This window comes from Rhamphochromis longiceps, linkage group LG6 (assembly GCF_057381845.1).
Source record: "Rhamphochromis longiceps isolate RC_006_pf linkage group LG6, R_longiceps_female_GT1.1, whole genome shotgun sequence".
NCBI classification, from domain to species: Eukaryota; Metazoa; Chordata; class Actinopteri; order Cichliformes; family Cichlidae; genus Rhamphochromis; species Rhamphochromis longiceps.
This window is the reverse complement of record NC_140562.1, coordinates 27666374-27692964: the sequence shown is the minus strand read 5'-3', so window position 1 is coordinate 27692964 and position 26591 is coordinate 27666374. Positions and strand designations below refer to the sequence as shown.

At 38.5% G+C, this 26591-nt stretch overlaps 4 protein-coding genes across 6 annotated transcripts; 2 read left to right on the top strand and 2 right to left on the bottom strand.

Annotated features, from left to right (window-relative positions):
• The first annotated feature begins 551 nt into the window (after positions 1–551).
• Positions 552–14545, top strand: gtf2e2 (general transcription factor IIE, polypeptide 2, beta). The gene is made up of 8 exons (XM_085410013.1): positions 552–734; positions 1347–1507; positions 10291–10370; positions 10842–10949; positions 11356–11538; positions 11659–11752; positions 12833–12948; positions 13119–14545. The coding sequence occupies exons 2-8, from the start codon at positions 1348–1350 to the stop codon at positions 13236–13238; spliced, it is 861 nt and encodes a 286-aa protein (XP_085266139.1). The 5' UTR covers positions 552–734; position 1347; the 3' UTR covers positions 13239–14545.
• smim18 (small integral membrane protein 18) lies at positions 4387–9512 on the bottom strand. The gene is made up of 2 exons (XM_085410015.1): positions 9230–9512; positions 4387–6986 (listed from the first exon to the last, which is right to left on the bottom strand). The coding sequence occupies exon 2, from the start codon at positions 6979–6981 to the stop codon at positions 6658–6660; it is 324 nt and encodes a 107-aa protein (XP_085266141.1). The 5' UTR covers positions 6982–6986; positions 9230–9512; the 3' UTR covers positions 4387–6657.
• On the bottom strand, positions 13980–17806 carry LOC146668165 (dynactin subunit 6-like). The gene is made up of 8 exons (XM_085410014.1): positions 17671–17806; positions 16109–16197; positions 15845–15909; positions 15611–15716; positions 15415–15500; positions 15259–15306; positions 15013–15155; positions 13980–14423 (listed from the first exon to the last, which is right to left on the bottom strand). The coding sequence occupies exons 2-8, from the start codon at positions 16183–16185 to the stop codon at positions 14331–14333; spliced, it is 618 nt and encodes a 205-aa protein (XP_085266140.1). The 5' UTR covers positions 16186–16197; positions 17671–17806; the 3' UTR covers positions 13980–14330.
• Positions 16656–26105, top strand: hgsnat (heparan-alpha-glucosaminide N-acetyltransferase). Of its 3 annotated transcripts, none has more exons than XM_085410011.1 (18): positions 16922–17296; positions 18118–18233; positions 18337–18473; positions 18608–18726; positions 18805–18874; positions 19745–19814; positions 20021–20121; positions 20410–20486; positions 20627–20657; positions 21042–21202; positions 21351–21466; positions 21609–21730; positions 21891–22017; positions 22208–22294; positions 22430–22507; positions 22688–22758; positions 23815–23927; positions 24161–26105. In XM_085410011.1, exons 1-18 carry the CDS (start codon positions 17119–17121, stop codon positions 24340–24342), a joined length of 1956 nt encoding a protein of 651 aa, XP_085266137.1. In that variant the 5' UTR covers positions 16922–17118; the 3' UTR covers positions 24343–26105. The 3 variants fall into 3 exon arrangements, with proteins under 3 accessions (XP_085266136.1, XP_085266137.1, XP_085266138.1); XM_085410012.1 differs by lacking the exon at positions 16922–17296 and adding an exon at positions 17339–17722; XM_085410010.1 differs by having other exon boundaries at positions 16656–17296; positions 22208–22507.
• Positions 26106–26591: the final 486 nt, after the last annotated feature.

The following is a 26591-nucleotide window of genomic DNA, read 5'->3' as shown; positions in this document are numbered from 1 at the left end:
CTTTTAATTCTTATCCCTACTTTTATTTTTTCCATGTCTATTTAAGTGTTATTTATGACACCATGTTTGCACTGAAGCACCGCAGCAATTTCCTAATGTTGTAAACCTGCTCAACATTTGGCAATAAACCCCATTCTGATTCTGATTCTGATTCTGATTTTTATGGCTTGTCCTGTTTAGCGTTTCAGTAGTTAATAAGAATATGGATGTGACAATTAGTATAAATCCCGAGTAATACTATAGCAAAATAGCATAAAGGAGAGACCAAACTTTTGCACAAACAAAAATTACTGCGTGATCTTTTTTTCTTTTATATTTTGTCTTTTATAGTTTGTTAAAAAACGTGTAAATTGATGTGATTTTGTGGTGGATTAAAAAACAAAACATTTAATCTGTCGAGAGGGACCCAAACAAATAGAAGATATATTTCGAAAATTGTTGTCATCAATATTTTCTAAACGTGCAGTTTTTTATTCATCGTAAATCATCGTTTTGTCGTACGTACGTAATGACGCCATACAGGCTTCGCTGTCGATACCGGAAAAATCGAACTAGAAACGGAAGTGCAGCATGAGTAAAATTGTGTATGAAGTTTACTTGTGTTGTCTCCGAAGGAACGACAAAAAACAGTGATTCGGTGGAGGACGCATTCTGTTTTACATCTACAGCATATAGTTAGTGCTCTTGGACTAACCCTCTTCTTTCTCTGAGTGAGAACAGGAACAAAGTGTCAGGTAATGTTGAATTAATCGTGATGCTAACGCTAGGTTAACTACTAAGCTTCTGGTACAGTGTTTCACCACGTTTGTTTATTTATCCTGGTTTCCCCATAATACTCAGTAACGTTCTCTTATTAACATAATGTTAGTTGTAGTTATTATGGGATTTACATGATCACAAAGTCAACTGAAAGCCGTTTGTAATCGGAATTGAAAATAAACTAGCTATTGTTAGCTAGTTTAACTAGCTTTATGTTTGTGGCTCTGGGGTAATGACTGTTTTCCCTCTAACGCCATTTAATTCTAAAAAATTTAATAACTATGGTTCGTCTCCGAACAGTATTTGGCTGTATGACTTTTCAGCTTAGTTTTTAGTTTTTTTAATATATCAGTTGTTTTGTTGGTATCGGGGAAAAAAACCGTTTCTTGATGGCTTTATTACAAAAAGATCAACCAGGTGACAGCTCATAAGTCCCTGAAGCTAAAGGCCACCAAAGGTTCTTGCTACTTACACGTATACTTACATATATTAAGAATGTGATTCCTTGAATCCATCAAAATGAGCTTTGTTGCTTTGCCTTTTGTTAAATGAATCTTCTTCTTTTTTTTTTTTTATCTTTCAAACAGGATGGATCCTGCTCTACTGAGAGAAAGGGAGCTTTTTAAGAAAAGGGCACTTTCCACCCCAACTGTAGAGAAGAGACAGGCTGCCTCAGACTCTGGATCACACAAAAAGAAGAAACCCAAAGTTGACAAGGAGAGCTCCTCTAGTTCCAAACTTAGTAGTGGTAGGTGAAAAATATTTTCTTGAAAAGGGTGATGTTTGTTGCTGTAAACCACTTATTCTTGTTTGTTAGTGTTTTAATGTCTCTATTGGTTCACATCACCACTGGCTAGCATCTGTAGATATATGTTGGCAAGTAGGAGATGCATCGACTGACTGGCCAGGGACTGGATTCTGCAGATTTCCAGTGCTTAGCTCCGCCCAGTGACTGGCCATTCAGTCTCCCATATAACTGATTGTATAGCAGTGTAGGAAAATATTCACATGCACTCTCACAGCCTGACATGGTGTTAGTGTGGAAGCTTCTCACTGTGAGTGAAGAGACAAAGTTCACCAAAGTACACTGTAGGGGTACCAGCGAGAAAACATTGATAAACAAGAAATCTAATTAGACATTTAAATATGAAAAGGGAATGTGGCTAACGCTAAAGTTTCACAAAGCTCAGAGCCAGACACAAATGAGCACCCTCAGTATGGCTCAAAGTAACTATGAGGGGAAAATTATGGACACGAGTGAATAAAAAAAACAAAAAAAAACCAACAACTAAAAACATTTTCTATTGATTATTTGAAGATCACCTTATTTTCTGTTGATTCAGAAAATCCTGTAACTTAATACGATTTGGGAAAATAAATATTAATAATTTCTTTAATGGAAAACATATTTTTAAATGAAGAAAAGTAGATTTTTGTTTATCTGTGCCATTAATTATAGTTCTTTGAAAATCAAAATCTATTCGCAACATAACAGGCTTATTCTGTACAATCGGATTGCTCATATTTGGACACCAAAACAATTTTCACACATCCAGCTGGTTAATATCTAATCGAAGGCCTAAATATGCACCAATGCTAGTTGCTTTAGCTTTGAATAAAATAATCTCATCTCATCAGTATATAGCTTTTTATATTATGAAAGTCTAACAAGTGAACCAAAAGACATTTTAGAGTGGATGAAGGAACTTTCAACTGGGTCGATACTCAAAATTAATCTGCCCTAAAGACTTGACAGTAAATTGAGGATCCATGTAATTAAAGTTGTGCGTGTCAGTTTACTGTGATTAGGGCTGAACGATTATGGAAAATAATCTAATTGCGATTTTTTTGCCCCAATATTGCGATTGCGATGCGATATGCGATTATTTTTTAAGGTATTTGTCTTCTGTATTATTAAACAAAGACAAGCAATACATCATATAGTATGGCCAATACTATATTACATTAATTTTAAACTGTTCTTTCCTGGAAGACAGACCTCTGTTATGATGACATGAGGTGATGCATGAATTGATGACTGACATTTTTATTTAACTTCTTCAATCACAACAGTATATTTGAACATACACAATAGTTTATTTTTAGCTTACAAACATCTGAGCATAAAGTGCTGACAAGGAACCCTGGTGTAAACATTAAAATGAAAGTCAGTACAATGTGCAGATTGCAGAAATATACATAAAAAAAATCAGTGGCTTTACCACACTCAGTTTTTCGACATCTGTGAACTACTAGACAGTCATTCAATTAAAAAATAATATTAAATAAATAAAACTAATAAATAAAAAATACACACATCTTACTGATCTCTGCAGTCAGTAACATTACACATAAAGTGCAAACATAATAGCAATTGTATAAACACACACACAAACACGCCTTTAAAGTTTAAAGGCGTGAAATTGGACGGTCTAGTTCTGATTAGCGTCACCGCTGTCTCGGTGGAGTTTAATAAACTCGGCCGTCTGCTTCTTGCTATCTAAAATATAACCAGACACTGGTGTAAATTCTCGACTGTCTCATACTTCTGTTTAATAAGTTTTCTGTTTGACGTTTAGTCAGCTGTGTGAAAACCAAGGAGGAACCCACCCGGGGGATTAATAAAGTTTTATTTTATCTAATCTAATAACTTTAATCTCAGCCAAACCGATTTACTCACGAACAAACAAAACACTGAAAAAAGCCCAACAATAACATTTTTAGGTTGTCTAAGTGACTTATATATTACGTTTAACCCGAGCAGCGAAACTCCGCGGTGATCTGAAAATGATGTGCCGGGAGTTGTGCCGTTCTCGGCCGCATCAGTAACCCTCGAGCTCCCGGCTAGCTGTCGAGCTGGTGGGTAGCAGACGCCTCTGAAAACGTCGAAGCACTTTTGCAAATATGGGATATCTTGATAAACCGAGCAGATATTTGATGTTTACACAACTACTTTCTCGCCTGAAAATATGTTAAAAGTTTATTTTGTGACCCAGAAAGATTAGTATGAGTAATTTTAAAACTTAGTAGCGGCCGCCATTGCTGGAAACTGGAGTTTGGCTGGGCCGCGCTATGAATTCTGGGATATGGTAGTAATTTGGACAGCCTTCGGCGCGTCGCTGTGACGTAATCGGTCTACAAATGCGGCCTCAGGAGGATGCAGCCCATGAATTGTATAATATAATCGCAGTATAATCGCAGCCTTTGCGGTTAGAAAATTGCACTTGATCATGTCGCGATATTATCGCAAATGCGATATATCGTTCAGCCCTAACTGTGATTCAACAAGACAACCAAGACACTGGAATAATACACTCTCCTGGTTGTTATTTCTAATAAGAAAGAACCTTACTTCACAGGTTAAATTAATCAGGTGACGATCTTTTCTCATTCTAAATCCTTAGCTTAACCCAAAAAACTAGAATTCTTACTGCTCAGTCAAATTTAGATAAAAGAAAATTGGATTACAAGTGATACTTATGACACTTTTGCATTTAAAATGTTCTTTCAGATGAATTAAAGCAACATGCATAAATATATATACAACATAAGAATTGTGAGCAGTGGCCTCTTGGCATCCGTTCGAAATTGCAATGTCACGCCATATACTCTTAAAGAAAAAGCTACTTCTGTTAACAGAAAAGTGAGTCAGCTTTTATTAGGCGTTTTGTGGTAAGGCATGAAATTACACATAGTGCTCAATATAACATTTTACCGTACATCACTGTGCAGCATGCGAACTTGTCATGAGATAATGTTGCAGTGCTAAACATGTTGACAACACTGGCTTACAATTTACTGAAGAACACCAGCTTTATCCTAAGCAATGATTTCATCTGACTAGGCTTGATCAACAGATATTGTTGTAATAAGATTTGGACGGCAATTTCAGAAACAGCATGTCTTGAAGAAGCTCACTGCATCCAGTAGGTCACAAAAAAAGCACTCACACAGTAGTTGTTTTTTCTGAACAGGTTTTTTTTTTTAACACCCATATAGCAGGGTAAGAAAATGCTTTTTTCCCCAACGTTTTTTTTCCCATGCAACTTAATAATCAGTTTCCAAAATAATCAAACTAAGAAAATGCCCATTTAATGCAACACATTCTGCCACAGCCTATATTAAAGTCCCCATGTCATGCCCCTTAACAAGCCCATGAATGTATTTTAGTGGTGTACCAGGATAAGATTATTTACAGGGTTTCGTCCAGGAAAACTGTTCGACCCAAAGGCAGAGTGTTCAAAACAATTAAGCATTACACTTTATTGATGTAGCACTAGCCACCCACTATATGACATGGATAAAAGAGCTGAGCTGCTTGTGTAGCATCGTACACTGGCAGGCAGAAGAGGCAGATTTGTAGACACGAGGAGTTTATTTCATGTGTATATCAGCAGAAAATAACTGAATAACAATTTGCCTCATTTATATATGATGAAGAGTAACCTTAAGAGATGCATCAGCTAACTATTGTCTTGGTGCTTAGGACTAGCTGAGTCATCAGCTTAGACTTGTAAAACACACGGACATGCATGCATTAGTTTTGTTATACTGTACACTGCTGCAGCACGTCTTTTACCCTTTGTTTTGCTCATGTCTCTTTCAATATAATGTAAAGTAGAGCCGTAGTCTTTAGCTTGTTTTTGTCAGCCAGTGTTGCTTTTGTGAGGACCTAAGCTATGCAGAGGAGTGGGTGGAAAATAGCTTAAAAATAGTATATGGTTTATGGTAACAGGCTGTTTATGACTAGTTTATCGAGATTATTTGCTTACACCTGAAAAAGAATATTATGTAAATGAGAAGTGCTTTATTGGAAATTCTGCAGTATTAGAATACAATTTCTGTGAGCAAGAGATGAGTACAGAAGCTCTAGCTGTATTAGCACTAAACATAGGGGATTTTCTGTTGTCCTGGCAACATTCCCATAAAAATAAAGGCAAAGTTTTCTCACTAATAAGTTATTTGAAATGTATGGAAGCCCGTTTCCGCCACTAAAAAAAAAAAAAGGATCCATAACTCAAAATTTGAGTTATTTTCTCGAAATTTCGACATATTAACTCAAAATTTTGAGAAAAGCAACTCGAAATTTCGAGTTAGCGCTGCCAATCAGTAATCTACGTGAATGACGTCATTTCCATGTTACCCGGAAGCTGAAGCCCTCAGCTACAAATGCTACAGCTAAGCTACCGGTATTACATCCAGTCGTGAATGCACAGATTGCTGAGTGTTTTCAGCCTGGCTTCACAAATGATGAAATCCCTGTGTTATTAGCTGAATCACATGGTGTTACTATCAGCAAACATACTTTAATTTGTTGGGATCCGTTTTTGAGTGCGCGGTCCTGCGCCATATGCTTCCAGGTAACAAGAAAGCGACCTCATTCACGTATATTTTTGATTGGCAGAGCTAACTCGAAATTTTGAGAAAAATAACTCGAAATTTTGAGAAAAATAACTCGAAATTTCGAGAAAATAACTCGAAATTTCGAGTTATGGATACTAGCTTTTTTTTTTTTTAGTGGCGGAAACGGGCTTCCATAGAAATGGGCTTCGAATAAAGTTGTAGGGAATAATTCAAAGGGCATAATATGGGTACTTTAAGTAGTGTAAATTTGTGTTTTTAAGCCATGTTATAAATACTCAGGTGATCTTCTTTTCTTCTGGGAGTATTTCAGAAGTGAAATATGGCTTTCGGGGTCTGCGGTAGATGTGGGAAGATACATTTATATCGTTCAGTCACCAGCTTTCACCTCTAATTGTGAACAACTGAATTACTTTGAGTGTTTTGGGGGGGTTTTGGGAGTTCATTTTTGCAAACATCTTAGTCAGTAGTGTGGTCCTGTCCAAATGAGCAACAATATCCAAATTCCTATTATTCTTTACTTCGTCCTTGTTGCCACTATACCACCTCAGTGTGGGATTCTGGCTCCTTGCACATGCTACTCATAAGCTTGCTGCAGCTTCCCGGCCCTTCCTCCTGTAGCTGGTGGTGTGTTTTCCCTTTGGCGCAGCACCCACAGTCCAGCAGCTCATAGAGCACAGCCAACGCTGCCAAGGACAGGACGGTGAGAATAAAAAGAAGAAGGATGACAAAACAGGCCACATTCCAGCCATCATGAAATGGGTAGACTTCCTGGACCTGAAAGGAGACGAGGGACAGAGGGACTCCCTCTTCTCGCAGTGGGAGATTGTTTGGATGAACAGTAGCTGTGATGTTGGTCATGATTTCTGGTTGGAAACAATAAGACACAAGGAAAAAAAGATTGTTAATGCTTATGACAGTGTTTGGGTCTTGGTTTTACTGCAGATCAAATTTCAAAATGAAAGCAGCGGTTGTTAAATTCGTGTTTTCATGGTGTGAGGCTGATTAAAAAATGACAGTAATGGGAGAATTTGTCTTCAGGGCATAACACATTGTGATGCAGTGCTTTTAACCAGATGTGCCTGGCTCTATTCCAGGATTTTTTGAAGCATTTGCTCCTGATTATTGTGATAATTAAAAACAAAACTAAAACTAATGATCTTTGTGATACTGATATTGAAAAAGGAATTTGTTCCACTCGAGACAGCAGGCAGACATGGAAACTCATTTACTCTCATAAAACTATCAAATACTCTTATAGGTAATTTGTTGTAATGAATGTAACGCTTCGTTATCAGTCACGAAGGGGATCATGTTGTAAAAAGATAAACTGCTTTGTATGTATGTAAACAAAACCTAGTCTACATCTGTCATTACAGACATATTTTTTGTGTGAAATGAGAAGATGGTGTATTATTATAGCACAGGTTATATTGCAAAACACCAGAAACCCTACTGAGGCCATCTGCTCAGAACAAAAATAGCCTTAAAAGGCTGGTAATAAAGGATGGGTGTGTAGAGAACTGTGCCATCTATGCTTGGTGTGCAGCTCTTTGGCCACAATGCCTTATACAAATGTAGTAACGGAACTGTAATAAAATAATGAACTTAAGAGATCCTTCAAGTGCACATTTGCCTCACTTCAGCTGTTCTTTCCCATTTTTAGCCAACACCTACCATTTTAAAATCCTCGGGGCACACTGTGGAGTGTCTCTGCCCACACAGCCATGCACAAAAGTGCACATACATGCTCTTAACACACACTTGTATGCAGACAATCACAGACATTTGTGCATGAAATATTGAGGCGAAGGCAGATGACCCAGTTGTAGGAGTGGGGCGTGAGTGCATCTCTTTCCACCATCTCTTCCTTTAGAGATTTAATAAGGCTAAATGTGTGCAAACACATGCCATCGTGCATAGACTTGTGTTGTTTTAATATGACTTGTTTGTGTGTTTATTTTAGTGGGTTTGTAACTTGAGTTTCAGGTGACCTGGGAACTTAAATGTGAAAAAGCTTAGTGGCTTGTCCTGGTGAGACATTTTCATTGGTTGCTTCATCTTAGTCTGAAATTCTCTTGACACCTGATGGAAGTGCATGTAAGAATAGAAAAAGTCCATGCAGTGTGTATCAGTGTGCAATTGAGAGTAGTCAAGGTAATTGTCATTTGAGATCACAGGTAGCACGTGACTGCTGGACAGGCTGTCTCCTTTATTATGCTCTACATGTGAGGAAGGACAGCTTTGAACATTGCCCTCACCAGATTCTCCCCACTTTGTCTGGAAGTTGTGTGTACAGTATGGGTTTTGTGTTGTTTTCTTTTGCGTTGAATCAACTGTTTTGATCCTGTTGTTACAAACCCAGCTCCTAATATCAGTTTCACCTCAAGTCATGGCTTTACAACAACCTCTGTTACTAATTTATACCCCCCCCCCCCCCCCCCCCCCCCCCGGGGGGGGGGTCACCCTCCTTTCTTTTGTCAGAGCAATTATACAGACAGGGACAGATTGACTCCTGCATCTGTTATCACTCACCAAAACAGCCCCACCCCAGCCAGGCTCTGAAGGTGTAGAGCTGGAGGTTCCTCTCTACACAGTGGCTGTCTCTCTCTCACACACACACACACACACACACACACACACACACACACACACACACACACACACACACACACTCCTAATGCCCCTGGCTGGCTCCTCACAGCACTCAGTCCTTCATTGATTTGTCTTGAGTCATGCATTTAAACAAACACATACATGATATCCATAAGTACACACAGACAGGTTCTGATGCTTGGTATTCAAGTGGGTAGAAAGCAGACAGATCCATGTATATTTAATCCACTGTTCACTTATACAGTCTAAATGTTGTAATTCCTACGCAAAAGGACCTGGCTTTGTAAATACATCCACTGCATTTAAAGATGCATGACTTCATCCTGCAAATATTAGAACGCTCTAAAAAAAAATCCTCATATTCATATCTTCATAGTGAAAACCCAGTGCAGCCTGTAGCCTGTAGCTTAAATTTATATTGTGGATTATTATGATCTGTTGATGTCACGCACATTATTCAGAGGATGGTGTTCAGAAAAACATGCAGACTCACCTGTGTGTCTGGCTCAGTTTTTAGAAGATGTAAGCCGACAAATGTCTCTCCTCTTTTTGGTGCTCCACCTATCTTCTTCGTTTACACTCTTTCCCTCCTCCACATTCACTCTTCAACCTGCTTTCCTCCTCAGTGCTCTCGTGCACTTTCAGTCGCTCTCCTCCACCGCCACTCCTTGCAGCTCTTCATGTCTCAGCTGAACAGCACAGGATTGTCTACATCATTGGCTCCTTTCTATTAGCCCTGCCTCTGCACCATTCGTTAGCTGGTCTGTCACAGTTTCACCGTCCTGCCTACTGTGCAGCTCAAAGCAACAGAAGCTCCCGCCTACACAATGAATCATTCATGAATCAGTGTCTGTTTTCAGCTTTGATTGGTGAATGCCGAGTCCAGACCTCAGTCAGTCTCTGAGGGGAGCAGCATTATTGGACTCCAGCAGAGAATAAGACCAGCTGGCCGGACTTCAAGTCAAACTAAATCAGATTGGCTTGATATATGACTTGTGTAGTATTTTAATGTTGCAAACATTTAAATCTGCCACATTTTTGCACTGCGTGACGTGTTTCTGTGTTACCCAAAATACATACCCTGCAGCTGTAAATACTCACTAGCTTCCTGGAGTGTTACTTTGTATCTGGAAGTAGTCCCCAGCATTAACTCTCGTATGAGTCAGGTTTGCTTAAAACCTGAATTAGCCTCAATGTCATTGTGTTCCTTTGACCTGTTTCAGATGATAGCGTCTTCAATAGGAACAAATGAAGGCTGACAGGCAAAATAGAGAGTGGCAAACAAATGCATTGTTTGCTTCTGTCTTTTCACTGAATATTGACAATAAGAAAATGTCAAATAATGAATGCAGTTAGGATTTTAATGACCTCATTAAACACTCGCTGCTCATTTGACAGGAGCTGACATGACAGTAGTCAATTATCTGAAATACATTTTCAGCAAAGTGTTCTTGCACAAATATGTCAGTCCATGTAGTTCTCAAATCTCACTGTACATTCAGTCTTGCGATAATAAATTGGTTAAACTTAAATGTTGTTGTTTTTTTTCCACAGAATCTAATGGCAGCTTCAACATTAAGACGAGCTCTGGGTACAAGTTTGGTTGCCTGGCCAAGATAGTAAATTACATGAAGGTAATGAGGATTTTGAGGGGGACATTAAAACCTTTTTTTTCAGCAGGACCAACACAAATAATAAGATTTTATCTTTTCACCAAACTGTTTAATAATAAAGCTTGACATTTGTCTGTTGTAAAACATGAGTGAGTCATTTGTGCCCGCTGGGTTAACATTTGGTCCCCAGTCTTTCTTTTGGTATGTTAACAGCTTGTTTATCATGCTGTGGCTCTGCAAACAGGCAGCCAGGCCTTGTCACACTAGCTGTTTGACTCATTCCTCGGTGAAGAACTCACACTCAGATTGACAGATTTTCCTGTTAAATGTGTGCATTTGTGCCACCTGTTGAATGCACAGTTCTGAATCCTATAAAATTACTGTAGATATTTGCCTAAAATCTTCTCCATGGTGCAGAAAATAAGAGAGCTGTGAATATTGTTTTGTGTGTGTGTTTACCTAATGTCTGCTTTTCTGTCCTTAATCTCTCAGACGAGGCATCAGAATGGGGACACGCACTTCCTGACCTTAGATGAGATTCTTGATGAGACCAAACTTCTTGACATAAGCATGAAGCAGAAACAGTGGCTCATGAATGAGGTGCTTTTGTGCTATTTTTAATGCCATACCTCTATCTTTTATTGTCAGTAGTACTAAGGTCAATTGCGTTTTCTCTGAGCAATTTCTTTTACGAGTCTCACCTTAAATCTACACAATACTTGTTTTTTCCCCTCAAGCTAATTTGTAAGTTATTCTCATCCAAACATATTCGGTATGTTGCAAAACAAAAAAGCCATTGAAAGTAAGTGATGAGAAATTAAGCTGATAATACATCGTATGACATTAAGCCATCTTTTTACATTGGAAGGCTACACTTACCGAAGAAGAAAAAGCTACTGTACTATTTGTTTAGTCTTTTCAAGGTGTCAGTTTTTATTATATTTTGTTTTTTATTGGAGGGGGGTTATATATAATCTTGTGCTTTACTTTCACCTACCAATCTCAGGCCTTGGTCAGCAATCCAAAAATTGAAGTCCGGGATGGAACCTATGGCTTCAAGCCTAAATACAACCTGAAGGACAAGAAAGCCTTACTGAGGCTGCTGGATAAGCACGACCAACTGGGCCTGGGAGGAGTCTTACTAGAAGATGTAGAGGAAGGGCTGCCCAATTCAGCCAAGGCCATCAAGGTATTAAACATTATTCAGTTTTTAGGGAAACACCACTAAGATGCCACTCGGTGATGTGCGAACACTGTGGCAACTAAACAATTAAAGCATGGTAAAGACTTCTTGTGTGATCGTTCACAGGCTTTGGGGGATCAGATCATCTTTGTTACAAGACCAGACAAGAAAAAGATCTTGTTCTACAATGACAAGCATTGCCAGTTTGCGGTAGATGAAGGTGAGTATTGGTATATCGGTATTGGTCTATCCGTAAATTGTACGGTGACATGTCTTCCTCTTTCTCTGTGTATCCGTCTTTGACCTAAACTGACTATTATGCATGCTATGCATACCCAGTTGGCCCTCACTCTGCATTCATTTCATGTAAGAATTTTCCAAGTGTGAAATTATCACCATAGAGATTTTAAAAAAAAAAAATGGATGTAGCTTATAAGTAATAAGCTAGTGAATTGTCTGAAAACCTGCATTCTAACTGAATGCCACCAGATGGCGATAGCTGTGGTTGCAAAAAGACTATCAGTTCTATAGAAGTCGAACTGAAATCAGCTAAAACTCTGTGAACATTTTCTTGTTGTTTATGGATTCAGTTATACTATGACTAAATTTTAATCATATTAAATCAAAAAGTATATTTTGTAAATCCTGGTCAAACTGTATTTCAAAACGGAGTAAGTAAGTAAAATTTATTTATATAGCACATTTCACAGATAAAAATCACAAAGTGCTTTACAATAAGATCAGACAAACGGAGGATTATCCTTGGTACACAACTCATTGGCTAACCACTTGAGTGACCAACAACCAAGGTCCAGAAATTCTCAAGGCTACATGCTTCAAACCGGTGGGCAATCTCACAATAGCTACGTTTATGCTATCAATTTTGACTTGGGTAAGTTGTTAGAATTAACATCAAGGAAGTCTTCGTCATACATTTTCGCGAGTTAGAACTGGAACATTCATAATGATCTGAATTTCTGTCCTCCGATGTTACTTGTGATCCATGTTGGGGGTACAGCATGCTTTATATTGCCTTTGTCTGCAACTTAAGCTATAATGTTTTTGCCAAATTTCAGTGCTATTTGGAGAGGTGGAGCATGTGCAAAGTGAAAACCAATTTGGCTTTGACGAAGATTCAGGCAACTTTACTTCAACTGTGAAATGAAATGTTTGTTGTATTAGATCTATATCAGAAGTGTTTTGTAAAACTCATATTATGCATTTCATTCAGGTCTGTGACTTGTTTGGTTAGTTAAGATTATGTGTCCGGCTCTTCAAGTGTAGCTGCTTTCAATGTCAGAATTTCAGAAGCTGTGGAGGAGTGTTCCAGTTGACTCTATAGATGAGGACAAGATTGAAGAGTACCTGAAGAAACAAGGCATTTCCTCCATGCAAGAAACGGGACCAAAGAAAGTGGTCAGTGTTTTTTTTGTTTTTTTAATTCACACACACATATGTATGTGTGTGTGTGTGTGTGTGAGAGAGAGATTTGTTAGAAAGAAATAAGAAAGTCTTTAATATGCAGTTCTTATGGTTACACCTGTTCAAGGAAATGAATGAGAGCTGATTATCTTTGCTCTTCACAGTTACCAATTCAAAAGAGAAAGAAGCCAGCCGGACCGAGGAAGAGAAACTTCAAGACGCACAACAACCATTTGGCTGGATTACTGGAGGATTACTCAGATGGCGTGCCTATAAAGAAGTGAAATATATTCATTCAGTCCCATATGTAACACAGAAATGCATGGAGATGGTTATTCTAGACTCACTATAACATAAAAACTGCTGATGAATGTTATTTCAAAACATTAGCTGTTTTTCTCCCCCCTTTCTTTGCATTCCTCTCAACAATCTCTGGTTTTATGTTACATGGAGTCAGTAGTTGCTGTGTTGTGGAAACCTTTTGAGTATAAGTCAGTGAAGGACATGAATACTTGGATCATTAGGATAGCTGGCGCCCTCACCAATTAAAGGGGAAACCACAACTTTACTGTTAAAGTAAATAAGGTTGAATTGTGTAGCTTTCTTTCATATTGTTTGTATATATTTAGTATAGTGTGTGGAAGGTTTTTATTTGAATGGTTAGCAACGGTTATGCTTTTGTAATAACTGCAAAAAACAGCCGTGTGTTGTGCAGTGTATCGCATCACACTGAAAACTCATCCAGCAGGAAATGTCTTCAGCTTTGTGGAACTTAAAATATTTAAATGCGTTTTACTTTGCAACACCGTGATGTAGTGGTTTAAGAAATATTAGCATTTTTGAACCAACTCAAATAAATTATACTGCTACACAAAACTGCTTTGATTAGATCAATAAATGGTTTAAAATGGAGCACTGTAACAAAAAATAATTTCCCCCAGGGATCAATAAAGTATTCTGATTCTGAAGTTGCCATTTTAAGTGTCAACATTATGCGTTTAAAAAAGTCAACATTTGAATCCATCTAAATATTTAAAATGTTTCATTTATTGTTAGTGTAAATTCTTTATCAGAATGGCAGAAATTACCTTCTACAACTTAATGATAAAAATACTGGTAACTGCCATCATAAGAAATGAGCAAATCTAGTACAGCTTGTGTACCTTATAAGTTAATCGTAAAAAACAAAAGGTACATCGGCATAGCAGGAGAAAGATGAGAAGCTTAATCTTCTGTTGCAGATCAGAGTAGAAAATATCAGTAATTGAAGAGCAAAAACAGGGTAGGTACATAACTATATACATTCATGCTTTCTTCCAGCAGGATCTAGTTAAACATTGATATTCTCTGCATTTCAAAAGGTATAAAGTGTAATTTTAGCTAGCAGCATGGCCTGCTTTAACAGTTTTCTTCAAATGGTGGTAGTTTGGCAAGATCTTCATCAGAAAATCGAGCTGAAGAGTCTGTGGCTGAAATGAGATAACAGACATGATGATGAGCATAATGCACAAAAGTTTTCTCTGCACACAAACTTTTAAACAAGTGGGCATGTATGAAAATCTTACATAAAAACATTAAATATGAAATATCACTTCAGTGTTTTCTTGGTGAATGTGACGGAAATGAGAGAAACTGAATATTTTACACATTTTCAGACAGTCTGTTGATGCTGAGTTTTTGCCCATGGTGTTACTGTGTTTCTCAGCTCTAATGCTGAATGCTTAAAAACAATTATTTGCATCATAAATGTGACCCAAATCCATATGAAACTCAAGTGTGGCTAATGTAGCATTTGTCTTGCACTTGTACGAAATGCTCAGTTGTAAAATATTAAAAACTTTCTATATAGATCCCAGATACAAGTTAGAGGGAGAATTAGTTTTAAAAATCTGAATCTAATAAAACATCAGATTTTTTGTTTCATCAGGAAAACATACATGTGATTAGCCCACTTGGAAGCTCAAAATATAATGCTTTGATATTCAATTTGCAATGCTAATGCTACATCTAGGTTATTTGACTACACCAACGATGTTTTCCAGTCACAGATCTCCATACCTGGGGTCTCTCAGTCTGCACCCTCCTCATACATCCAGAGCCGTAGATGACCGTGTTCTCGGGTATGACCTCACAAGTGTTGACCTGACAGAAGGCTCCAATTATACAGCCACTGGTGAGGATTACATTCCTGCCAACATCCGCTAGTCAACAAAAAAGGATATTTGGTAACGTGAGTGACTTAATCGAAATTATACAGACTTGAACACTCACTGAAAGCCAAAGAAACGGAAGGCAATATCCCACCTTTAGATTCAATCACATTGTTGTCTCCAATTTTTAAAGCTTGCGATACTGTTTGTTGTCAGTTGAGGCAAAACATGATTTCTTTTACAAAGATTTAGTGTTACAATTTAAAAATCATATATGGAGCAGTACTGGCTAGATTAGATAAAAGGATACCACAGCCAACTTCAAAGACGTTGTTGATACCGATGGTCATTGTTTTTGGTTCCACCTCAGAATCAGGTGTAATATTTTCTGGGTAACTGTGGGGAAGATCACACAAGCTCGCATGTAAGAACAGTGACAGATCACCAGAGATGGTCAACGATGGTTAACCTAGTGGAAAACATGGTACACCGAGGCCTTAGATAACCTGTTAATGATCAGAGCTTGCTCTTCAATCAAGTTGCCTTCTCCGATGACAATGGGTCCTGCCTCAGCAATGATGCGAGCTTTTGGGTGGACCACGGTCCTGGCGCCTGGAGAAACAGAGGTGCAGCAAGTAATCAAGAACAGTGATGACAGCCATTCAACTCCTGCCTTGGGACTGATCTGCTGTGAGAGAAAAGCAAGTTTTCTGAACTCCGATTACTGGGCATAGTCTTACCTATGGTAACGTCTCCTCGGATTTCGCTTTCAACACAAACCACGGCTCCAGTTGCTATCTTGACACTGCAACAGAAACGAGAAATGTTTTTGTACATGCTAGCTAACGCTGCTAGCTAGCTACTTCATTGAGCTGTCTTAACTGGCCACATCAGCATCTTCAATTCGCTGTAACTAATTCTTCTTTACTTCTATTATTTATTCTAATGGATTTTATGCTTAGCTACGCCGCTAAAAGTCATGTTCGCAATAATGTACACATTACCTCTTCTGAGCATTTTGTTTGTCTGCCATTGTGAACGATGAAGTCCGATGGGAGGCACCGTTGAGCCACTCGATCATCGATTTAGAGTCCTTGACGTTTCAGCGGACGTACAAGCGTAAAGGGAGAAAAAAAGAACAACAACACCCAAACTTATTTATGTGTAATTTTTTTATATAGCTTATTTTTTCTCAATGTTAAAAGTGTTTCCTGGCTTATGGAGTTTTCAGATTGTGGAAATGTGTACAGATCTCCATATATTTAGACAGACAATATCTAATTTTCATATTTAAACATAAAATGTAGGAACAATTTCAATGTTTCTTGTTACAGCTTTACTTTTCTTTTTTCACACAATTAAATGATTTGATCATATTTTATTCACATTTATTACAAAAAAACCCCCACTGAAAACAAATGTTTAAACTGAGACATTGTGATAAGATTAGAAATTATATACTCATTTCTTATCTTGTCCATCTTGGTTATTCCCAACAAAAATCTCAGCATCTTTAGCTCTTTCACCTCCATCTCAGCCTCCTGTGTTTTTGTCAGTGCCACCGTCTCCAAACATGCACCATGCTACCTGCTCACATAGATCACAATATCATCTCCAAACACCATTGTCCACAGACTCCAGCTTGGCCTGATCTATCAGCCCATCACCACTGCAAACAAAAAGGGGTTCAGAGCCGATCCTTCATGTAGTCCCACCCCCACCTGGAAGCCACCTGTCATTCCTACGGCATACCTCACCACTATCTCGCTGTCCTCATACATGTCCTGCACCACCCTCACATATTTCTCTCTGGCACTCCTGAGTTCCTCATCCAGTACCACAGTTTTATTGGGAATACTGTGCGACTTTAGTGCCGATCGCAAACATGAATATGTGCAATAACCATTCCATTACCTAACAATTATTGGGGTAGTAGAACAGGTATAGTACTTTGGCCCTTCTCGCTCCCACTAGAGTGCCAAAACAAGTACACGGATCGAAAGTAACCTTTGCCATGGCAAAAAGGAAGCTTAAGAAAAACAATACATGTCACTCGTATTCAGTAGCATCGGTTAAACCAAAGAGCCAGAAAGAAATGGCACAAACGGAGAAAAGTGCCACTTTTGCCCTTGCTGCTGTTGCTTTGGTCGTGGCTGTTTGCGTGGCACCACTAGCAGCTGAAATATCTTCGTGTAAGTATCCTGAACTGAAAGAAAGTAAAAGCAGGAGACTACTGCTACCAGGTTAGCAAGCTAGCGAGCAAGCTAATGTTTAGTAGTGTTTTACACCAACTCCCGTATTTGTTGAAATTATATTACAGCAGCAGTGGTTATGGGTTTTTTGACGATAGCTGAAGGTTTACTCCAACAAACAAGCGGTTTAAATGTTTAATTATTAACCTGCTATCGAGCGGCTAACTGTAAAACGGTATCAACTGAGAACAGCTGATAATGGAAAAGTGAGCTTCAGCGGTTTGAACTTCCCTCTCGGTGGTAAATTAGGGATTAATGCAGCATGTGACCACTGGCTCTATCACATGCTTTCTCCCTCCAGACGCTAGCTTTACCTTTCTGGCTGTAGCTTGCTGTCAAACTGGGCTTCTTCGCTACCGCACACTGGTATGGAGTAGGTTTGTGGTCCTTAGCATCGGCTGTGGTCGATAGATTTGAGACAAATTACAGAAAGATGGCTTCTTGTGTCGCGTATTAAAACGAAAAGCATCACGACCACCCGTTATTAGTTCTCTGACTTGTTTGATAACATTTGTGCAGTCGGGAAAGATGAGATTATTTTGCACGTTTGCGCATTTTGATCGAATAATAACCAGCGTAATGGCATGCACACTGTTATGGTTTTCTGATGATTTTAATTATATGAACAGCGGCTTGGGTGGGGTCACCAATAGAAAACCGTAGACTGTAGCATCGTTGTACCTTCATATGCAGAAAATTGATGTGTTGCTGGGTTTCAACTGATCTGCACAATGCCTGCTGCGCTTTCTTACTCACTCTAGCTGATATACATCATCATAAGCACCTGTCCCTGAAGATGGATGAGGCACAGCTGACGGTCAACAATGAGTTGTCATATGAGGTGCAGGTGTCTTGGATGTCACAGCGCTGCTACCAGGTGGGCTCACACGTGCCAGATATTTCCCCTCATTTGATTCTGTTTCTGTGTGGTTTAAGTTCAATAATGTTCTAAACTTGGCTTCTGCTCTCTCGCCTGTTAGTGTTTGTACCAGCAGCTAGGGGTGGTACCTGCAGGGCTTGAGCCTGGTCAGCCCAGTTCAGTAAACTTTGTTGTAAGCACACAGCATGAAATAACACTGCAGATCAACAGCACACCTATCGAGCTGGAGCTCTGCAAGTACGTTTACGAATACGGTCGTGTTTCCAACTTACAAAAAGAACGACACTCTGGTTATATAAAATTAAGGATCAGAGTTTGGCTTATTTGTTGATGACATAAATCTTTTTCCTTTGTTTTTTTTAAATTCACAGAATTCCTTTCCACTTTGGTGAGCATGGTAACTACTCCCTGTGGGTGAAAACCCTGAACGCATCTTTTGGAGTCAACTGCTCTGTAGTTACTGATAAGGACCCTGTGAATAGCTACATACGTGAGTGTCTCACACAGAGAAAAAGATTTTATTTTAACTAATAATTAATATACACTTAATTAATATCTCTCCACACAGCGATCTTGGTTGCTTTTCTCATCTATGCTCTCCTGGCCTTGGTGTTTGCCATTGGAAAAAAGGTTTGGGGGTAAGCCTGATTTTTGTTTTGATGTTCATTCAGTAAATTTCAATATAAAGAAGTGGATATTTTTTGAATGGTTTGAAAATGTTAAGAGTAAGCACTGCAGATGCATCAGAAAGAGATTCTCTGTGCCTTTGTGGAAGTATCCTCTGGAAAGAGGAGGAAGTCAGTAGAAGCGAGACAGAAAATGTGTGTTTTCCATTGTTGAGCCATTACGAGCAGAGATAGTGAAGGTAGATGAGTTTAAATATCTGGAATCAACCATCTAGCAATTAGAAACTGCATAAGAGAGGTGAAGAAGAGAGTACGGACAGGGTGTAGTGGGCGGAGACAAGTGTCAGGAATGATTGCTAACTGAAACATAGCAACAAGAGTGAAAGGGAAGATTTACAAGATGACAGTGAGACCTGCTATGATGTATGGTTTGGAGAGAGTGACACTGACAAAAAGACAGAGTTGAAGATGATCAGATTTTCAGTGGAAGCGACCGTGATGGACACGATGATTAGAAATGATTAAATCAGAGGGAAAGCTCAGGCTGAGTGTTTTAAAAACAAAGTTAGAGAGGCAGGGCTGAGAGTGTTTGTGCAGAGGAGGAATTGTGGATATTTGTGATGCTGAATGATGCTTCCAGGCAGGAAGAGAAGGTTCATGGATATAGTGAAAGAGGAGATGCAGAGGAGGATGCTAGGAAAAGGGTGAGATGGAGGCAGATGATCCACTCTGGCGAACTCTAAAGGGAGCAGCTGAAAGAGGAAGAAGAAGAACGTTTTTCCAGTCTTGTCTCTCTCTGAAGCACACAGTCTCGAGAGTCAACTGAGCTTGTTTGTACTCCAAAAAACCCCTCAATCAAGATCTTGATTGTTTCTTGTCCAGGCTTGATGCAGTAAGAGGTCTGGTCCTCCGACTTGGGAGTTCCATGGAAACAGAGAGACTCATCAATTCTGTGAGTGTTCTGCAATCGTTTGGCCTTGTTTAATTATGAGTGCTTTAGTGACAATGAAATAAGAACCCAGATAGTTTTAATATAGCAGATTTACAGTTACTGATCTGCTTCTATCCTGTGTGTTTTTGTCTTAATAATAAATCAGGTGATAAATCTATACTTCCAGTAGAATTATGTTAATATCCAGCTTTGACTTCATCATCCAGGAACTGGGCCCCACTCGGGTAGTGCCGCCAGTCACTGATAACATCCTCCCTCCCCCGCTAACGAGCAGCAAGAGGCTTCGATCTTTGGATACATTCAGAGGGTAGCTTCCTGACCCCACCCTCACTCTTGTGCCTCCAGCTTAGTGTCCTCATTGTCTTATTTATCATTATACTGTATCATATGCTTGTTTGTTTTTTATTACAGTGTGGTAGGTGACACTGAATTTGTCCCTTATTAATCAACCACCACCGGCAGTATTAAATCTAGATCCAGTGCTTTTGATGTTTTCATATTTTTGCCTATTTTTATTCATCAATTAATATAAATAAACATGTACTCCTTGCTTGATGCTTTTCGGTAAATGTGGCATTTTCTGTGTTTCTGTCAGTATCTCCTTGGTCATTATGGTGTTTGTGAACTATGGAGGGGGGCGATACTGGTTCTTCAGACATGAAAGCTGGAATGGTAAGCCCAGTGTGGTTTCTTTGTTTAGTTTTTTTAGCCATGTTGCAGTTTCCTCATTATTTACAGATCTTTGCAGCTCTCCTTGGTATTTGCAATGTTGTTGATTTTAAACCAGGCCTTCCCCATTTCTCATCTTGCAGGCCTTACTGTTGCTGACCTAGTCTTCCCTTGGTAAGCTTAATTTAAAGATTCTTATAAAAAGTTGTCTTATATGCAGTTGGATTGTCTTTATTTGTACTCACACGTTAATATAAATGTGCAGTATTTGTATTAATGTGTATTTTTATTTTGTAATGGTGACAGAATTCTCTTCAGAAGGATTACAGGGACCATTAACAAATTCTGGCCCAGTTACATAGTTGAATGTGCACAAGAAATAAAGGGTGTTTTCTTTAAAGTGGTCACTGGACTAAAAGGGGCTTAAAAATTGTATAAAAAAGGAAAATCCAACAGAATGAATAAAAAAAAAAAATAGAAATAATAAAGTTCCATTTGTTCCCTCAGCAGATCTTTTAAGTGTAGAACCAACACTCATTTTGTCCCTTCTTCCACCAGGTTTGTGTTCATAATGGGCACATCCATCGCACTCTCCATCAATGCCTTGCTGCGTGCAGGCGCGACCCGTTGCTCATTGCTCAGAAAAGCTGTGTGGCGGAGCTTGCAGCTCTTCATCATTGGTGTCCTAGTCATCAACCCAAACTACTGCCAGGGAGCGTGTAAGTATGAACTCCGTCTTTACAGCAGTATTCCAAGCTCTTTAGGTGGATGATTAAACCATATACTATAATACTGTTTCAAACTTGAACTTATGTGGTTATTTATTTTCATTTGCATTTTTATTGCGTGTTTATATCTTCTCCACAGTGGCTTGGGAAAACTTGCGGATCCCGGGTGTGTTGCAGCGCCTCGCCTGGTCATATCTGGTCGTAGCTTGCTTGGATTTACTGGTGGCCAGAGGACAACTTGACGTCCTCACAGTGGTCAGCCTTTTTTTTATTATTATTATTATTTTTTTCATCTGCATTGTTTAACAGTCTGTGTTGTTTTATGCTAAATAGGTTTATGTTAAATTTGTGTTTGAGGAAAGGAGATGTGTTTAATGGAGTGGGTTTTATTTTCCAGGATGCGTGGTGGTCCCCAGCTATTGATTTCTTGCTGTATTGGCCCGCCTGGCTGTGTGTGATTCTTCTAGAAGTACTCTGGCTCTTCCTCACATTTCAACTTCCTGTGCCAGACTGCCCAGCGTAAGTCAAAGACAGTGAAGTGTAGTGCTTCATTATTTTGCGTACGTTTTTGCAATAATTGAACTTTTAGCATTAAGCGTTAATAAACTGGAATTTCTAACCTTCCTCTTGGTGCAGTGCTACATTAACAACACTGACTGCACTAATTTCTTTGGTACAGAGGTTATCTGGGTCCAGGTGGGATTGGGGACATGGGGCTGTATGTGAACTGCACCGGTGGAGCTGCTGGTTTCATTGACCGCTTGCTTCTGGGAGAAAAGCACATGTACCAGAATCCATCATCAAGGGTTTGTAACCACCAAAACATCCCAAATATAGCTTCATGATAGTCTTTTGTAACTTGAAATGTTAAGGTTATTTTAATGTGTCAGATTTCTCTCCGATGGGCACGTACACACTTGTTAACCCCAATAATGCAAACACTGATAGACTGCATCTGATGTTGATAAAAATCAATCAGTTTACATTTTATTTCAGGTGATTTATGCAACTCGTATACCGTATGATCCAGAAGGTGTTCTTGGCAGCATCAACTCTATCCTCATGGCCTTTCTGGGATTACAGGTTTGTAATTTATATTTGTCTGGTGTTGGCCTCCTTGTGTTTCTTGTTTATTCAAATAAAGATATAAAACCGTTTGAAAGGTTAAAGGAAGTAAATGGTTGGCTTTCATTCTTTTTGTATTTTAATTGTCCTCAGGCAGGGAAAATAATCTTGCACTACAGAGAACGCCCCAAAAGTATTATGTCGAGGTTCCTCATATGGGGTCTTTTACTGGTAAGCACATTGTTTTGATTGATTAATTGAATCTTTATTTTGAACATGTTGAAAAAGTACAACAACATAGAATTAAAAAGAGACAAACAAACAAAGCAAACAGCAAACAGAGAGAGAGAGATCTATATAAAGTCATTTTTGCATCTATGATTGAATAATAAAATGTCTTCTGTCATTCAGGGTGTCGTATCAGCATTTCTAACCAAATGTTCCACAGACCAGGGTTTCATTCCTGTCAACAAAAACCTGTGGTAAGGGCCATGTTTTATTTATATCTACAGTTAGAACTACATTTACTCAAGCAATGGGCACTTTGGGAAATTCTAATTGAATATTTTGGAAACTGCTGCAAAATAAGCAGCACTAGTAATATTTTTAAGTTTGGCAAACGTTAGATTTTATAGTCTTTTCCCACTTAAAATGCGTAAAATATTTTATACAGATATAATAGAATACCTAATGTCACATAATTTGTGTTATGACTAGGTTTTCCACATTTGCTCTCCACTCCAGCATCTTACGTTCTCACAACTTTGTGGCCACAGGATTGTGAAATCAGACAAAAGAGAAGTTGTAGAATATCTCATAAAAAATGGAAACCAATCAAATATACAGCAATACCCTTGGCAAATATTTAAAGTGGTCTATCACGCCAATATAGAGTTTATTTACATAGCCCAAAATCACCTTAGACATAACGGGCTGTACCAGTAAAACTCATGCATAAATAGTTATAAACATCGAGATTACACACTCTCTGACATGCATAGTTACATTAGAGAGTTAAACATTAAAGGTATTAAAGGTATCCAGGAGTGCATAAACTGAATGAAAAACGGCATGTTTTTAGATGTGATTTTAAGTTTTAAAAAATTGGCAGACCTTCAGCTGGTGCAGTGCTGATAAATATCTTTTTTTCGCCCTTTTTTTAAGTCCTGTCCTTTCTGGCTGATTTTGCAATCAGAATTATGATCTGAATCCACTGTTGCGCGCCAAGAACATTTTGTTTTTCCCAGATCAGCTCTATAAATCATCTACATGATCCTCTTGTTCAGGGTTTATCTGTTTATCTGGGACTAGTGTTATTTCATTTATTACATTATATGTGGTATACAGTATGACAATGACTAAGGCTGGACAGGCAGGTGGGAAACAAATGGGGGGAGACATAATAAAAGGATGGAGTACAAATAGTCTTTGTCATAAAATGAGGCAGACAGAGATGGACATTGACATTGACACAAGCACCCTGATGCTGCACAGCATATAAATGTTTTTTAAAAAATGTCTTAATGTTTCACTTCTAGGTCTCTGTCTTACGTGACAACACTGGCCTGCTTTGCCTTTGTGCTCCTAATGCTGATCTACTACATAGTGGATGTAAATAAGTGGTGGTCAGGGGCACCTTTCTACTATCCTGGTGAGCATTAGAATCACACAAAAGCTTAATAGACAGTTTTTGCCTAAGACAGCTTTTGATTGCACAGTTACAGTTGTACTTTTGGGGTTTGATGTGAATGTGGAAGTCTGCTCTGTCACAGTGTGAATTAGTATGCAATTGGAAATATAATCTGCCAAATATTTATTTTCCTTGTGAATTTCTGTGTAGTCATTGCGTCCTCTACTTCACTTTCTCTTGTGTGTTTCATTAAGGTATGAACTCCATACTTGTGTACGTGGGCCACAAAGTGTTTGAGGACTACTTTCCCTTCCGTTGGCAGATGTCCAACAGCCAATCCCATGCTGAGCATCTCATTCAGAACCTTGTGGCCATTTCCTGTTGGGTCATCATCTCCTATTTGCTTTACAAAAAGAAGATTTTCTGGAAAATTTAAACACAGGACAGCAAAAGCACAGGACATTGTTTACATCATAGATGCTGGAGACACAACAAGAATGCATTTGGTTGGACACAGAATGCAGATTAATTATGTCAAGGTTATATCATAATTATATGAATCTCTGTCTCTGATCATGTATGGGGTTTCTTTCATCACATAGCTATTCTGTTAGGTTATTTATCCTTTCTTTCTTTTTACATTTTTTCCCATAAACTAGGGCTGTTCGATATAACGATATATATCGGATGACGATATAAAAACGCCTATAGTTTCATTTTACGCTATCGTTTGTTTCGTGGTGTCGCAAAATAAACTGTTTATGGCAATATTTTTTCATCGTTTTGATGGTCACTGTAGTGGCTATATTCATTTCTTAAAGTTCTCTCTTTCTCTTATATTTAATATAACCACATTACAGACGGACAAGCGCCTGTTTTTATGTGTTGTTGTTAGCAGCAATGACAGTAAAACCATCGCATGTCCGCTTGTTTATTTTCCACATAAACCTTTCACAATAAAGCTCAAGATCCTGTTGAGACTTTTCAAAATAAACTGAATCACGTGAAAGACTATGCAGAGTGTTTACGGATGAGAAGCAAAAAAAGAGCCGTCCAGTGCTAAAAACTAAACCTTAGACTCAAACGTTAGAACAGGTTTTTCCCCGCAGCACGCCGAATAATAAATACTCACAAAGAAAACGGCGGCCGTTGCAACTTATGTCTAAAAATGTATTGTTTCATGCATCGGTTAAAACACTCGACTCCAGGTACACGACGCCCAGCCGGAAACACTTCACGCAAGTCGAGATTCACAGAATTTACAGAACATGTTAAATTTTTGTGATTTTTTTTTTTCTTATTTTTGTGATTTATATCGTTATCAGGACGATAGATGTCTTATATCGGGATATGAGATTTTGGTCATATCGCACAGCCCTACCATAAACAGTTTGTTCAGTTATGCACCAGCAAAGTTATCCTTAGTGATTCAGGAAAAAAAGAGTTGAAGAATAGTTTGGATTGTAAATACACCATCTTTAATGTGTAGTAGTTTACACATGCACCTACAAAGCAAAAGATCCCTGGTTGAATCCCGGCAGGAAACACAAGTATAATGGGGTTGCATAAGGAAGGGCATCCAGTGTAAAAATGTGCCAAATCAATTATGCGGAGCTACCGCTATGGTAACCTCTTGTGAATAAGGAAGCAGCCCAAAGTAGCTTTAAATAAACTATTTTTGGTATACCAGTACATCTTAAATGGCAGAGTATTTAAGCAGGGTGTTGCAGTATTTCTTTAACAGGCCCTATTGACTTCTCTGTTGTCATGTGAAGTGCTGTGGTCTTACCCTAAAGGCTGACGTTAGGTTTTTGGATATCATAAGTAGATGCTTCATATATCCCATACCCCCACCCAGCACGTAGTGTCTGTGCTGCTCAGAGCGTAGCACTATAGCTATAGCTCATGTTCATCGCTGGATTCTGTTTTGCGAATATAATGAATAACTGCTGGCTTCACTGTGCTCCTATTTTATGTACATCTCACAATCGATGTGGGTAACTGAGCAACCAACCAACCAAACATAAGAAAGACACGAGAAAAACCTCCAAACTGTTCTGATTTCCATTTCTCTATTACATTTAAGATGACCTGTCAAATTAAATAAGCTGCAAATGTTCTGGGGAGTTAAAAGAGGGCATGTTAGCAATGTTATGTATTTGGTTTCATGTGGAAGCAGCACGGGTTTTTTTTTTTGGGGGGGGGGGGGGTTTATGGTCTTCAAAAAACAGAAGTCACAGTGCTGCTATTTTTTGTGTGTTAGTGTTACATGTGCATTTTTTTTTATCATCTTTAGTTTAATACTCCCCAAATTTTTTGCTGCTGTTTTGCCAAATGTGCTTTTTTTCCTTACACAGTAATCTGAAAAAGCACCATAAATATATTTGATGGAGTCTTATCATAAGACTGTTCCCATTACTCCCACCGTAATGGGTAAATGCGCTCGCTGTTACCATCTGCAGTTGATAAAACATTTACCACCTGTTTTTGCAGAATCATCTGTTCAGTCTATAGAATATCCAGATGCTGTGGATAATATTTTTCTTTTTGGGGGGGGGCTGCTCATGTAGTACTGTCACCATTTCTATTTCATGACATTTACTTCGATAAACTTTTATCTAATTTTTTTATATACACTATTCGAAAATACATTTATATAATAAAATCTATATTTTAAAAAATAGT

Coding starts and splice junctions, on each gene's coding strand:
- smim18 (XM_085410015.1), bottom strand. CDS start 6,981: ATGACCAACATCACAGCTACTGTTCATCCAAACAATCTCCCACTGCGA.
- LOC146668165 (XM_085410014.1), bottom strand. CDS start 16,185: ATGATCGAGTGGCTCAACGGTGCCTCCCATCGGACTTCATCGTTCACA. Junction 15,910..16,108: donor AAACAAAATGCTCAGAAGAG/GTAATGTGTACA, acceptor TTTCTGTTGCAG/TGTCAAGATAGCAACTGGAG. Junction 15,307..15,414: donor CGTCTTTGAAGTTGGCTGTG/GTATCCTTTTAT, acceptor GACAACAAACAG/TATCGCAAGCTTTAAAAATT.
- hgsnat (XM_085410010.1), top strand. CDS start 17,119: ATGGCAAAAAGGAAGCTTAAGAAAAACAATACATGTCACTCGTATTCA. Junction 21,467..21,608: donor AACTTGACGTCCTCACAGTG/GTCAGCCTTTTT, acceptor TTTATTTTCCAG/GATGCGTGGTGGTCCCCAGC. Junction 22,759..23,814: donor CCTGTCAACAAAAACCTGTG/GTAAGGGCCATG, acceptor TTTCACTTCTAG/GTCTCTGTCTTACGTGACAA.
- gtf2e2 (XM_085410013.1), top strand. CDS start 1,348: ATGGATCCTGCTCTACTGAGAGAAAGGGAGCTTTTTAAGAAAAGGGCA. Junction 1,508..10,290: donor TAGTTCCAAACTTAGTAGTG/GTAGGTGAAAAA, acceptor TTTTTTCCACAG/AATCTAATGGCAGCTTCAAC. Junction 12,949..13,118: donor AAACGGGACCAAAGAAAGTG/GTCAGTGTTTTT, acceptor TGCTCTTCACAG/TTACCAATTCAAAAGAGAAA.